Source organism: Rhinatrema bivittatum, chromosome 4 (genome assembly GCF_901001135.1).
Source record: "Rhinatrema bivittatum chromosome 4, aRhiBiv1.1, whole genome shotgun sequence".
In the NCBI taxonomy this organism is placed as follows: Eukaryota; Metazoa; Chordata; class Amphibia; order Gymnophiona; family Rhinatrematidae; genus Rhinatrema; species Rhinatrema bivittatum.
The window spans coordinates 169,346,142-169,361,539 of NC_042618.1; the positions used below are offsets into that span (position 1 = coordinate 169,346,142).

A 15,398-nucleotide genomic window follows, 5' to 3' on the forward strand; every position below is an offset into this window, starting at 1 on the left:
AGCTACCACCCAGGAAACAGATGTAGGCATCATAGTGGATAAATACTTTGAAATCGTCTGTTCAGTGTGCTGCAGCAGTCAAAAAAGCAAACAGAATGTTAGGAATTATTAAGAAGGGAATGGTTAACAAAACGGAAAATGTCATAATGCCTCTGTATCGCTCCATGGTGAGACTGCACCTTGAATACTGTGTTCAATTCTGGTCGCCGCATCTTAAAAAAGATGTAGTTGCAAATGGAGAAGGTACAGAGAAAGGCGACCAAAATGATAAAAGGGGATGGAACAGCTCCTATATGAGGAAAGGCTGAAGAGGTTAGAGCTGTTCAGCATGGAGAAGAGACGGCTGATGGGGGATATGATAGAGGTCTTTAAAATAATGAGAGGTCTTGAATGAATAGATGTGAATCGGTTATTTACACTTTTGGATATTAGAAGGACTAGGGGGCACTCAATGAAGTTAGCAAGTAGCACATTTAAGACTAATCGGAGAAAATTCTTTTTCATTCAACGCACAATTGAGCTCTGGAATTTGTTGCTAGAGGATGTGGTTAGTGCAGTTAGTGTAGCTGGGTTTAAAAAAGGTTTGGATAAGTTCTTGGAGGAGAAGTCCATTAACCGCTATTAATCAAGTTGACTTAGGGAATGGCCTCTGATATTACTGGCATCAGTAGCATGGGATCTTCTTAGTGTTTGGATAATTGCCAGGTTCTTGTGGCCTGATTTGGCCTCTGTTGGAAACAGGATGCTGGGCTTGATGGACCCTTGTTCTGACCCAGCATGGCAGTTTCTTATGTTCTTATGTACTGATACCAGTAATAGCAGTGGCTATTCTCTAAGACATCTTGATTAATAGCAGTTAATGGACTTCTCCACAAACTTATCCAAACCTTTTTTATCCCAGCTACACTAACTGCACTAACCACATCCTCTGGCATCAAATTCCAGAGCTTAAATTGTGTGTTGAGTGAAAAAGAATTTTCTCCCAGGGGGTTGTTAGGTCCTAGTGGGGTCATCCCCCTAGTGTGAGGCAGATGAGGGAGTTTGTGACCCTTGATGGCAGCTCGCTCCGCAATTCTGTGGTGGTATATATTTCGTAGTTCAGATCCCTCATCCCCCATGAGGCAGCGTTGGTTCCACTGGCTGCTCTGAATGTCAGGTCCCGTCTGAGCAAGGAAGTATTGAATTTCTATACCTCTTTGTTCCAGGGCTAGTTACTGCAATGGATGCAATTTTAAAGCTTGTTTAAAAAAAAGAAAAGGCAAGCAAGAGCAACCAGGAGGCAATGGAATTTTTGTGCTAATCACTTGGAGCCTTGATTGTTGCTTCAGAACTAGTCAACCAGGGACTCTGCTCAGATTTTTGCTTTTTTCACAAATGTCTTGCTGAGTTTGTTGGCTCAGACCCTGAACATGCTCAGTGAGGCTGGAAGTCAATTTAAGTTAAGGGTCCTGTTTCTTCCCCCCTTGTATCCAATTCAAGAGTTATTTTGCCTTCAATGGAATGCCTTAGAGGCAGGTTTTAAAAAGGGGGCGAACCAATTTTCCTATATTCCATCTATTTTGTGGTTCCAAAAAAAAAAAAAAAAGGGGGATATTTTGACCAGTATTGGATTTAAAGAAGGTAAATGCGGTTCTCAAATTTCCCCGTTTCCACATGGAGAAGCTGAGGTCCGTCGTAGTAACGGTATGCAAAAGAGAGTTCTTGGCATCTCTTGACTTGACAGAGGCATATCTGCACATAGCCATCACCAGATATTCCTGAGTTCATAGTCCTAAGGGAACATTTTCAGTTTCAAGCCCTTCCCTTCAGCTGGTGATGACTGCATATACCTTCACCAAGGTGATGCTGGTGGTGGAGGCCACATTGCAAAAGGAGGGTGTGTTGGTGCACCTGTGCCTGGACGACTGGCTCATTCATGTGAAATCAGAGGACCTCTGACAATCAGTACAGCAGGTACCAATGCGCTTGATGTCTCTAGGATGGGTGCTGAATCTAGCAAAGAGCCATTTAGTCCTCTCTCAGACTCTGGAGTATCTGGGAGCTCAGTTCGACACACTGGCAGAGAGAGTATTTCTCACAAAAAGATTGCTGAAATTGCAGTCAGATTTGGCATCTACTAGATTTTTCGGTGCCCAGGGTCTGGGACTATTTACAGATCCTAGGGTCTATGGCATCAGCATTGGAATTAATGCATTGGGCGTTCGTGCATGTGCGGGCTCTGCAGAGGGCTCTTCTCTCCCACTGGAATCCATTATTGGAAGAGTTTCATCTTCCTCTTTCTTTAGAGGGGGGAAGCCAGACAGTCTTTCGTGGTGGCTTACTCACACCATTCTTGAGCGTGGTGCAGAAATGTAGGTTTCGAATTGGGTAATAGTCACCACCAATGCATGTCTCTCTGTTGTGTCAAGATCAGTCAGCACAGGGCCAGTAGTCAAAACAGGAAGGCCTCATGGTCTATCAATTGGTTAGAGATGAGAGCAGTGCATTTCACATTGTCTGTCTGCCATGGTTATGCAGCCATCCAGTATGGATCCTATTGGACAGTGCGACAGTGGTGGCCTAAATCAACCGTCAAGGCAGAACCAAGAATCAGGCAGTTGCTTGAGAGGCCTGGGAGTTGATTCTCTAGGCAGATCAGGACTTGGAGCAGCTGGCGGTGTCTCATATCATCAGAGTGGATAACATTCCAGCGGATTTTCTCAGTTGGAGAAAGTTAGACCCTGGGGAATGGGAGCTGTCAAAGGCAGCAATGTGTCTCATTCATGGAAGATGGACCATATGGACTTAATGACACCCAAAGAAAACACCAAGGCATCGCAGTTTTACAGCTGCCGAAGAGAATATGGTAGGGAAGGAATTGATGTTCTAGTGCTGCCATGGACTCAAGGGATTCTTCTTTATGACTTCCTTGCATGGCCTCTGGTGGACAAGTGATTATGGTGGATAAAGAAACATCTGGGCAACTTGATCCTGGTAGCTCCAGAGTGGTCACGTCGACCGTGGTTCCCAGATCTGATCAACATGGCCATAGATGGGCTGCTGAAGTTCAGACATCAGTCAACTCTTCTCCACCAGGGCCAATATTTTCAGGTCACGCGGCTCACTTCTGTCTCGCGGCTTTGCTTCTGCGATGAGACCATTGAGATAGAGGGGATATTCCGAAGCAGTTTTTTCTACCTTACTGCAGGCTAGGTGACCTTCTACATCCTTGACATATGTGCGAATTTGGAGGATCTTCGAGTCCTGGTCTGCTGTTGACGGAGTGCAGCCTCAGCCTGTTCAGGCTATGGTGTCACATTTTCTACAGGAAGATCTCTGATCAAGGGACTGGCCTTTAACTCTCGGAGAGTCTGTCGCTTGTACTGTTGTTTTGTATATAATGCGGAGTTGTTGGAGGTTTTCAATGCTAATCGCTTATGTTAAATTTGGGAAATGAGTTTTCCATTGTCTTTTTGTGCAACTTCACTTTCCTCCGGCTTGTAGGAGGGGAGGGAGTTTGCTTAGATGTTTATAGTGGTTGCTGTCATTTTGGCTTGGGTACAGGTCAATACTGACAGACTGCAGGTGGCACACTGGGATATGTACAGTGTCAGTGAAACTTTCTCTGTCTCCATCTGCTGGCAGGGAAGCAAAACCCAGGAGTCTGGACTGATCTGTGGTACTACCAGGAAAGAAAATTAGCAGGTAAGAACCAATTTTCCTATCCATTAGGGAACTGGAGGAATTGAAATTTGGAAGGAGGTGTCAAGCGGATGTGGTAAAGAGATACAAGGGGTACAGTTTGGGATGGCAAAGGATGTAGAAGAGAAGGCTCTTATATTGATAATAAAACTGTGGAAGAAAGTTCTGTCACCCTGTAACTCTCACCCCCTATTCCTAGGACACACTGTCCCCATTTTGGAGTTTTGTTTTTAATTTTCAAACTGAAATATTGTTTCTTCCTTCTTTTCTCCAATTCTGTAACATTATACTCAAGTATTATCCTTCAACAAATTGAACTCACTTTGAACTCTTTTGGTAGAAAAGTGTGTCATTAATGTGATGTAGCAGAGGGCATGGGTCTGTTTGAGGTGCAGGGGCAGTTTTTGGTCTGGCACTAAAATTGATGTTCAAACCTTGCCATGAAACGAAGCTGTTTTCTATCCACAGGAGCTGGTGGTGGCACTCAGTCACCTTGTGGTTCAGTATGAGAGCAACTTCTGCACTGTTGCTCTTCAGTTCATGGAGGAGGAGAAGAATTACCCTCTGCCCTCGCCAGCAGCCACAGGTACATCTGCTCTTTCATTAGAAAGTGAAAAATCTTAGTGAAGTAATATTGGATGGGTGCCCTGTGGACTGGGATTGTGTTCTGTACCTGTCCATGGCACATGCTCATGCAGTGAAGAGGCCAGTGATAAAGCGAGTGAGTGCAGAGAGCAATTAAAACCTATGAGCTGTGGAGCCAGAACTGTACCTCTTTCCATATGGACTGCAGCACAAATTTTATCATGGAGCAAGGTGTGGGGGACCATGTTCTTACCCCCTTTCTCAAATTCCCAGACTCTGGAGTGCACCACGGAAAAGGAGGCATCTGCAAGATCTTACACTCTTAAGTAAACACCAAAAAAAAAGTGAAGCTGAAGTCTTTGATATATTTCAGCTTGTTCTTTCTTCAGCAATAACAGAAGGTTGTTCCACTATACTGTTTGTGATTACCAACATGTGTGTCTACTCTTTTTTTGTTTGTTTGTTTGATTCTTTGCTAGAGGGTGGCAGTTTGACGCCAGTGCGTGATGGTCCCTGCACTCCACGCCTTCGTTCCGTGAGCTCCTATGGCAACATCCGAGCAGTCACCACACCCAGAAACCTGAACAAATCCCTCCAGAACCTGAGCTTGAACGAAGAAGGTAAGAAGCTTGTGGGTTAGCAAAGCTGCAATTTAGGTTTATTTTTGCATGAAATGAGTATGTTGGCTCTGTAGTGTCACAAGCGCACAAGGGGAAACCCTTTAATGGATACCGATAAAAGCAGCCAGTCTAAAGAATCAATATCCAAAATGTAAAATATTAAATGTGGGTGCTTAAGAGTTTGATACCTGACTAACTCAGGTCAGCCCTGATAGGCTGGTCCAGGTCTCTCTTGCCACGTTGCATCCATTGACCTTTCCTAGAGAAATTGAAACTACAAGTCAAGAGATGCCATGTGGCAAAACTAGATCTGGGTTAGCCTGTAAAAGCTGATCTGGGGGTCAGATGGAAAAATCTTTTCATAAGTCACAAGTATATGCTAGAAACTGAGTAAAAGGCAATGATCTTGGTGTTCTGAATTACCATCCCATAATATTTTGTAAATTGTAGTTTTGCTGTAAAAGGGGGATGGGGAAATGAATTGGTGATATCGGTCAGGTATCTGAATCTGCGAGCTCATCAGAAAAGGAAGAATGAGTAGGTAAGGAAACTAAACTCCCCTCTCAGATCTCTAAGGAGAAGAAAAATCTTGATAAGACACATTTTCACAAACCAAGACCCAAGCAATCAAAATGCAGAGTACCAAAGAGTCTCACATTTTCAAGCGATGGGGGTGGGGTGCATCCCCATCAGTATCTCTCTCTCTCTCAATCCTCCCACCCTGGCCCCATCAGTATCTCTCTTAAACCTACAAGACTCGCTGTATCCCAATTCCCTACCAGTCCCTCTCTCAATACCTACACTCTGTCCTCATAAGTCTTTCTTAATTCTCCAACCCTGTTCCCACTAGGCGCTCTCTCTTAAGCCCCCACATTGCCCCCCCCAGTCTCTTTGAATCATCCCAACATTCACTCACTCTGTCCCAACCTTTTCCTTTCCCTGTACCCTGAAAAACCCCCTCAGTGTCTGTTCTTTAGCCCCACCAGTCTCTCACTCAATCCCCCTCCCTGTCCCCACCAATCCCTTAATCCTCCCACCCTGTCCCCACCACTCTCTCTCTCAAGTCCCCCACCCTTTTCCCCACCAATCTCTCTCTCACTCCTCCCATCCTGTCACCACCCTCTCTCAATTGTTTTCTATCCCCACTAGTTTCTCTTGCTCCTCTGTCTCTCCATTCCCCATCCTGTCCTCACCAGCCTCTCTCTCAATCCCTTCCAGTCCCAACTAGTCTCTCTCTGAAGTCTCCCACCCTGTCCACATCAATCTCTCTCTCAGCAGCACCAGCATAACCTTCCCCACTCCCACAAGAACAATGATGGGGATTTAGTTGCTTCAACATAACATTTCCCACTCGAACCCTTGTGCTCCTTTGCCCTTGTCCCCTCACCCTCGTCACAGCACAGTAACCAGACATCCTTTTTACTCTTGTCCCACACCCTTTTCTCTCTTCTTAGTCTAATCTCTCCTCTCCTCTTCCCTACCCTATCCCCAGCACCATTATTGCCCTGCCCCCACTCTCACACTCTCTACCCCTGACCCTATCCACTCCCATGCAACCTCTGCCATCATCCTTTCTGACTGTCTCACATAATCCCCATCATCCCTCTGAGTGTCTCTCTCTCAAACTGTTCCCTCTTCTAATCACTGTTTTTGTCTCACTCCTCCACCGTAATCACATCTATAGTTCTCATTCTCTCTCCCCAATTCTCACCACTTCTGGCTCCATCATCATCTCCTTCCCCATCGATATCTTTGGCTTTCTGTCACCCATCCTCAGCCCTCTTCACCACCTCTAGCTCTCTGTCACTCAACCACCATTCCCGTCACTATCTCTGGCTCTCTCACAACCCTTTTTCCTCATCTCTTTCGAATTCCTCCTACACTCTTCCCTGACCCTCTCTCGTATTCCCTCCATTATCGCTACACTATTTCATAAACTATTTCTCCCTTGTCCCACATGTCTCTCATGTAACTCCCATTCCAGCCTCCCCCCCCCCCCCCCCCCCCCCCCCCCCCCCCCCCCCCCGAACTTTAGCCTGGTCACCATACACCTGCTGCAGACCACATGGCATGTACTTTGAAGAGGATTAAGATGCCAAACAGTCCAATTTGCCAAGATAAGGAAGGAAACAACATTCACTCACTCCTCATCAGCATGCAGCTCCTCCTTGTGGTATCGCCCCAGCATTCTACCCCTCCTCACCTGCTCTCAACATTCACACTTCTCAAATCTCCCAGCATTCTCCCCTTTTCATGTCGCTCCTCCAAGGAAGTTTTCACATCCTCTTGTACTGTTCTTCCCCCATACCCCTCACCTCCCCCAAGCATTCACTCACTTTCAGGATTCGCCCCTTTTTTTTCTTGCCACAAATCATTTGGATCTGACTGAAGCTCCAGATGACTCCCTTCTCCCCTTTGCTGCTAGCTGAATCCCAAGTCATGGGAGCAAAGTGATGATGGGCCTGGTTGCAGACAGAAGGGAAGGGGCAGAGCAGGATTGAGCAGAGAAATGTCACTGCTCCATGCTCCAGCCCCTCCTTCCTGTTTCCACTGCATTTAGCAGCACTGCGAGGACAGCAGGGGGAGGGGCTGGAGCTGAATGGCTAATTCTCCGAGGACAAGCAGGATGGTAGTTCTCACACATGGGTGACATCATCGGATGGAGCCTGGCACAGAACTTTGATCTCAAAGATACTAGAACTCTCAAACACGCTCTACTGAGCATGTGCAGTGTAGCCATCACCCTGCCGCCCCACCCCACCCCCGCCCCCAAGCAGAGTCCCTCAGTCTTTTTTTTTTTTTTATCCGGAGCCTTGTCGCAGAAGCTGTGTGCTCACGGAATTCAGCTTTGCTGTTTTCTCACAATTCTTGTAAGTGATTTTTTTCTAGAGCTGCAGCTGTTTTTTCCTTTTCCTTTAGGTCTCCAAGTGTGGCTTGGGTTTCTTCTGCCCATTATGCCTACCAGCCAAACCTATGCACTCTTCTGCAGAGACATTCAGTCCGTCAAACGTCAGTGGACTGCAGTTTTTTTCCAGGTGGCCCTCGGGCCCCAGTTTGGTTTTTGATTTTTTTTTTTTTTTTTTTTTTTTTTTTTTTTTTTAAACACCGGAAACTGTGGTCTTCGTCCAAGTCTTTCTCTTGTCGACATCTCTGGGTTCTTCCTGTACCCAGGAGGTTCCAGACTACTGTTGTCAGGGTTTCCTTGTCAGGAGCCTTGCTTGTACTGTTTCCCGTGATGCAGTTTGCTTCTGCTTGCACTCGCATCACTCCTCTGCCTTAGGCACCTCCGCTATGCATGAGAGCTTGTCTATGGTTTTTCTCTATAGAATCCAACTCTTCTCCAGCCTGGACCCCTGGTGGGTCGACTGCTTCACAGGCAAAGGAGGGAGTTAGTGCTTCAGCTCTGTGTGGATTCCCTCTTTGTCCTGCTCGGACAGCCGATATCTAGGGATTCACCCATGTGTCCTCGGAGAAAGCAGAGTTGCTTACTTGTAACAGGTGTTCTCCTAGGACAGCAGGATGTTAGTCCTCACGAAACCCTCCTGCCTCCCCTAGGAGTTGGTTTCTCCATGTATTAGATGTATCATGGACTGAGAGGCTCTGCCTAGGGGGCAGGGGGATGACTGCAGCTGCTCAGAAGGTCAGGTTTGAGAGTTCTAGAATCTTTGAGATCAAAGTTCCATGCCGGGCTGCATTCAGTGATGTCACCCATATGTGAGGACTAACATCCTGCTGTCCTCAGAGAACACCTGTTACAGGTAAGCAACTCTGCTTTCTGTGTGTTGTTTTGCTGTTTATGCTTCCTGCTACTTCCCTCCTCTCTTCTGCAGTGGTGCTCAGTTGCCATGGGGACAGGCAGGCAAGAGCCACATTTTGCACATGAAAGAGCCACAGGTTGGCCATTTCTGTGCTGCACTCATTCGGGGGGGGGGTGTATGTGTGTGGGAAGCTTGTACTGCTGTTGCTTGTGTTATACCTATTCTGAAGTGGGTCTGTGTATGTGAAGCTTGCAGTTCTGCTACTCGTTCTGTGGTGGGGCAGTATGTGTGTGTGAGGGAAGCTTTGCTGCTATTTACTTTGTTGTCCTGTCATAGAAAAGGTACAGTGTATATGTGTTTGAGGAAAGCTTTTAGTGCTGCCTCCTGTGTTGTATCTGTTCTGCAGTGGTGCAGTGTGTATCTGTGAAGGAAGCTTGCACTGCTGCTGTTTGTGCTCCTGTGGTGTGTCAGGGAAACTAGTACTATTCTGTCCAAGGTGTTCCTGCTTTTAGTTGTTATCAAGGACCCTGTATTAATCTGACTCCATTTGCTAACGCCCATTCACTTAAATGATCAATAGTGGTGCCACTGTCCTCTGTAGCTAGTTTATGGGTATGGATCTCTCCTGCCCCAGGTCCCCATTCATTGATGGCAATGCCCACAGATTGTCTTATCAGCAACTGCCTTCTGATGGCTTTGCATTGCTCTCATTTAGGCTTGAGTGTAGGGCTACTTGTCATTTATGGTTCTCTTTCTCTCACCAGCAGGAAACTCTGTTGCTTTCTCTCCTGGGAATCTGAGTACGAGCAGCAGTGCCAGCAGCACCCTGGGCAGCCCGGATAATGAAGAATACATCCTGTCCTTTGAGACCATCGATAAAATGCGTCGGGTCAGCTCCTACTCCTCTCTCAACTCACTTATAGGTCAGTATCCTCTGCCATCTTGCACGCCTTCTGTAGAGATTGCTGCATCCCATTTTTCATACATTTAAAACAGTAAGTACCTGGACTTTTTGGTCCCAGCAAACAATATTTTAATCAGCAAAGGTGGCTGGCAGAGCCTTGTTGAAGAAGGGAAAGGGTTGGGTGAGTTGCCAGTTTGCTTCTCTCTTGGAACATTAACATGGCAAGAGTTTCAGCAGCAATGTGTGTGATTAAGACACCAGCCATGGCTTTGGTTCATGCTAGCTCTGCTACGTCCAGCATTGTGAGTTATTGTGTTCTTCCAGATTTTGCATTCTCCTCCAAACTTGAATCCCTGCCACTTTATAATGACGTTCCCTGGACAGAGTGGGTTACAGCCGCCACACAGGAGTAAACTCTGGCATTTGTCAGTTCATCATTAGGCCGCGCACTACTCCCCTAATCTTTATTTGCTTAAAAATATTTATTAATCGCTTTATTGGTTTCTTTAAATCATCCAAAGCAGTGTAATCTCCCTTCTGTCTTTGTGCATTGTGACCATGGTATGTTTGCCAGGCGCTGGCACTGGGTATTTCAATTTGATTTGCTGGAAGGGGAAGTAGTTTATCTGTTCCCTGTGACCCTCTGAGAAGGACAGAGGGCAGTAGCTCAGTGAGAAGTGGACTATACAGAGAAATCTTTGCTGGGTAGAAAGAAATATAAAGGGACAGGCAGGCAGGAAGATTGGATTATCATTGCCTCAGTGTGCACTGAATTGTTCTTTGAGTGGCAAGTGGAGTAATCTTAGTTAAAAAAAAAAAAAAAAAAAAAAAAAAAAGGAATATTAAGTAAAGTTGACCTGCAAAACTGGAAATTGTTTTAAAGAAATTGTTTATTACTCACCTTCTCCTGACCCTCCTTGTTAGGTAGGTTCTTTCTCTCATTGCATAATGTGACTGGAAGATGTTGCCCAGTAAAGCGCTTGACCCCTTTCCTCAGGTATTCAGCACAGATCCAGGATGCAGAAGTGCTACAGTCTCGTGTGCTGGTTTATGCAGCCTGGTGTGGCTTACAGCATTTTTAGAATTCAGGCACGATCAGTGCCTTCCCCAAAGTGTTTACAAAAGTCACTAGGAGCATGTGTGGAAGGAGTGGGATTTGAAAACAATTTCCTTGGTTTTCAGCCCTTTGCTGTAACCAGTCAGCCACAAAGGAACTTAACAGAGACTTGGTTTTTCAACTCCTTACCTGAAATAATCTTACTGCCTCTATGGCCTTTATATCACTCTCACAGATCAACACCCCCATCCCAATCTTGCCTGCCCACCACACTACCATTCAGGCCAATGAATATTGGCGCATGTTGAACAGGTGCTTTTGATTGAGCACCCACTCCCTTAATGCATGCTGATCCACCTCTCCCAGGTGCCCGATTTAATATTTAAATCGGGTGCCACAGTAAAAAGAAAGCGCTCGGGGAAATTGTGCACCCCTAGTGCCTCCTCGGCAGCGGGCACCCAGGAGGCTGAAAGCTGGTTAGGAAAATGGAAGCTCGTTAATTGTGTCCCTTTTCCTAACCTGACCACCGACACACTGTTTTTTTTGTTTTTGGGGTTTTTTTAAATCTTTTTAAATTCTCTTATTTCAGTTCCTCCCATCTTATCGCAACGATATTAAGTCAGAGGAACCGAAAAAAGGAACAGAAAAGCAGTGTGTTCTGCTTTTCTGTAATGTTTTGGGGCTCCTCAAGAATCAATGTCTGCTCCGAGCAGGTGTTAATTTTTGCGGATTAAAATGTGGGCGTTGGGCACATGCTTTTTTTTTTTTTTTTTTTGCATCGGAGGCAAATAAGTAATAGCCTCATCAACATGAATTTACATGTAATGAGCTCTATTACCTACATGCCCGATTGGATGTGTTAACCCCCGTTTTGCATCGGGGTTATGGATGCACGTCCAGTGGTGTGTTGAGCTGTGCGCACGGTATTGCATCGGCCTGATTGTAATTTATATTATGTTTCACTTGTGTTTTCTGGTAATGTCTCGTTTTGCTCTGACCTGCTTTTTCTGTTTGGATCTAAGGGGGAAGAGAGTGTGAACTCCTGAAAAACTAGTCGAGAAGTATATTAATCACATAATTTTTTGTATTTTTAACCTTTATTCCTTCTTGTTCTGGATTAGTGAGACTGTCTGTCTGTAGGACAGTGTCAGCATGGAGAATGATGTGCCCGGAGGGCCAGGGCTCCTCGGTTGTAGAAAATGTGCATGCCACCTCTACTCTTCCCAATGTGAACAATGCTATAGCTCCATGAAAGAGATGCATTTTCCTCCACTCTGCCTTCCAGCACTGTGCGGTTTGTCCCAGGCTGAGAATACTGGCAGCACGGTTGTACAAATAAGTAACCAAGTTGATAAAGCAGACGACAAGCTGGGAAACCTTTCTGAGTCTTAGAAAATTTCAGTGTGTCAGAAAGTTTTAGGAAACAAAAACCTTTTGGTCAGGAAAGTGCATATGAACGTAAAATGGATTGTGCTGAATCAGACCAATGGTCCATCAAGCTTAGCATGTTGTATCCCACAGTCCCGATCACCAGCAAGTACCCAACAAATCCTGATAGGAACATCCATTCTCTGTTACTTCCCATTATTAATGGAATTGCCCTCTAGAAACTTGTCCAAATCTTTTTTTTAAACTCAGTTATACTACTGACTTTGACCACATTCTCTGGCAGCAAATTCCATTGTTACTCATGGACATGTTTGAAATTCATACTTGACTCTGAATCCTATTACCCTCAGTGTTTTCTTGTTTTCAAGTTCTTGTTTGTAATTCAAAGGAGAAGTTGTCACATCCCAACAGCTCATGTGAAATCTGTGCTCTCCAGAGCTGCTAAAAGCCCTGGAGGGTTCTCTGCTCCCTAGGCACTGGTTAAGAGGTACACCTTTAGATATTCTCCTTCTCCACGTTACTTCCTTTTTCATCTAGTTTCTGTTAGCATAGTGCCACTAGTGTTCTACCAGTTTGATTACCCAAGTAGCCAAATTCTGTGCAAGTTACATAAAGAACTTTTGAAACCCCCACGTATCGTCTTCAGAAGGCTTTTCTGTGCTCTCAAAAGCTCAAGTTTGGATCATTATTATGTTGGGTCAGTAAATGGTATTGCAGGCTCCTTTTTCCTTAAATTTCTGTGTTTATGTAGTTACATACCGTAAAAATAGATTTGTATTTAATGACCCTCTCTATCTAGAAAGTTTCCTGAGAGATCAGCATCGGGATAATTGATTCTTTTTTTTTCAAGGTTATATTTGGATATTTAATGTGCAGACTTAAAGTAGATATTTTTCTCCTTCACTTTTTATATTTCTTTCCTTCTCTTCTTTTCCCCCTTTTTTTTCCCTCTTGTTATGGGGACTTGAATCAATGTACTATGTTGAAGATTCCTATTTTGAATATTGCTATGACATGATTATTCTTGTATTTGATTTGTTAGCTTGATAAATTAATAAAGCATTCAATAGAAAACAAAATGGTCTTGCAGGCTGTGCAAACTCCAGTTTTCTCCATCACAGTTACTAGGAGCTTGTACGCCAGTTAGCTGAACATTTGAGTGACCGGTCCCATTCTCAGGTTGGACATGTTTAGCCTGCTTTACAGTGGTCCCATGCAGAGGCTTTGTTTGAGGCAATCCCCGTTTTAACAAGCCAGCACTTCAGAGTAACCTTTTCCCCTTCTCTCTTTATAAATGCCCTCCCACCTTCTCTCTCTTCTCTTCGTACTCTTGGGAGGAGTCTAACCATTTGTGCTGTAAAGAGAGAGAAACGGAAGACCTGGCTGTAGGAAAGAAAAGCAACTGGAGGCTTTATCCAGGAGTAAAAACGGCAAGTGGTGTGTTATCTGTTATAGCTCTCACTCCATAACTCATTACTCCGTCTACAAGTCAAAAACCCCTTGGAGGAGAGAAAATCAACATTGTTTTCTTGGTGCTATAAGATTAATTACGTTTTTGTGGCAAAATCAATGATAAAAGGCCATCATTAAGTAAGTTTCATGATGAAGTGCTAGCCGTCATTGCTGGCAAGATTGTGCTAAGCATAAATAAAATAGAGAGCGTGAAGCGTTCTTTTCTACCTGTGATGGGGAGGGGGGGGGGGGGGGGGCGCCTGTGGAGAGAATCCAATTTATCAAGGCCTTCTTTTGTTTTCAAATGTCGCATTGCCTGAAATTGTGAAATAAACTGTCTGATTATGGCACATCCGTGTGATGAATTTAACCTCAGCTTCTTATATTGGCAGCGGTATACCTGGGCATTCTTTGTCTGTCAGTACAGCAGTGCAGTGATCAGAGCGCTGAACTTTGAAGAGTAGAAATCCAGGTTTCAGCCTTCTCCATCACCACTCACTGCACTCTGTGACCTTCAGCAAATTGCTAAATCTCCCTTTGTTTGTAAGCTGGAGGCACGGTTGATCTTCCATAGCACCATATAGACTAACCATGCTGTCTGATGTTGTTCAGACATGGGGCCAGTCTGTGCTGCCTAAATCAGTGTAGGGTCTGTGCAGTAATATTGTACAACCTTGAAATAAGTAGCAGAAAGATATAGCTGCATGGGGTTTCATTTTTTATTACTTTACATAGCGAAAAAGACGTGTTTTGTAAATGAGTAATGCAGGGTCTGTCGAGCAGTCTTCAAATCAGTTTTACTAATTACACATCTGTCATTTGAAATTAGCTGTCCTCTTGCTTATTGCTTCATCTTTCGGTGATTTATTCTGTTCAGTAATTGCACGGGTTCTCTCCTCCCTCCCCTCACCCATCCCTCAATGTTCGTGGTCCTTCCCTCTCACACCTTGCTCTAGCGGAATGTGCTGCATTTAACAAGGATCTGTCTAAACTGCTTATCTCCAAGTCAAGAGCTGAAAATGCTCCCACTAAAAGCAGTAATGTGTGACACCGAAAATATAAAATGCTCCATTCAAATTCTGCTGGGAAAATTTCCATATAAATCCCCTTCTGTTCTCCTTACAAGAGTCATCACTTTGGTGAGAGCATAAGAGCACACCTCAAACATATAAAGATTATTAGCTTGCTTTTCCGTGCTGCATGTGTCGAATGGAAAAACGGGGGACAGAATCCTCTGCCCTCCCCCATTCCATTTCTTTTCGTGTTATCTCAAAAATACCAGAAATGTTTCGGGCTTGATGGTCGCTATGTGACGTCTTGCACATGGAAGAGTATTCAAGGCCTACAGCCTTGCTTTTCAAGTTTCAGGTTGTCCTTCATGAGGAGCAAAGGGAACTTATTAACTTTCAGCCTTTTCTGTCCTGGAACTTCTTCTGTAATTCTCTCTCAAAAAAAAAATCACTATTAACACAAAGTGGAGAAAATGTGTGCCTTTATTGAGTGGAAATGAGATGATTTTTAACCAAGTGCCAGTAAGCTCCCCTTCTCTTCATAAAATCCTGCTGAAAATATCACACTGAAATATTACAAAGTATAAAGTTCCTTTTTTAAGTATTTGGCTGTTAGTATCTGGACCAGCCACCATGGGAAATGGCTTTGTTTTATTAGGTGACCTAACAATCAACTCCATACTCCGATTTAACTGCAACGAAATATGGAGTTGACTGTCGCTTAATAAGAAGTTGGGGGAGTTCTCACCACTTTTGAACTATTAATAGAAAAGAACATGTATTTTATTAAGTCACTAATTTAAAATTAGTGGTTCCTGAACATACCCAGATCAGTCCAAATGAGTGGGTTTTGCATCCCTACCAGGAGATGGAGGTAGAGAACAAACTTTGAGACACTGCTACATAAACGAGAGTGCCACCTGCAGACCCTCAGTATTTCTC

General features: G+C 44.5%; 1 protein-coding gene across 2 annotated transcripts in view; it reads left to right on the forward strand.

Annotated features, from left to right (window-relative positions):
* RPTOR (regulatory associated protein of MTOR complex 1) overlaps window positions 1-15,398 on the forward strand; it is a 699,963-nt gene that overhangs the window by 499,120 nt on the left and 185,445 nt on the right. For both annotated transcript variants that reach the window (XM_029599200.1, XM_029599201.1), the window contains exons 18-20: window positions 4,150-4,267; window positions 4,746-4,886; window positions 9,409-9,567. In XM_029599200.1, coding sequence (XP_029455060.1) covers window positions 4,150-4,267; window positions 4,746-4,886; window positions 9,409-9,567 — 418 coding nt within the window. The remainder of the gene's footprint in view (window positions 1-4,149; window positions 4,268-4,745; window positions 4,887-9,408; window positions 9,568-15,398) is intronic.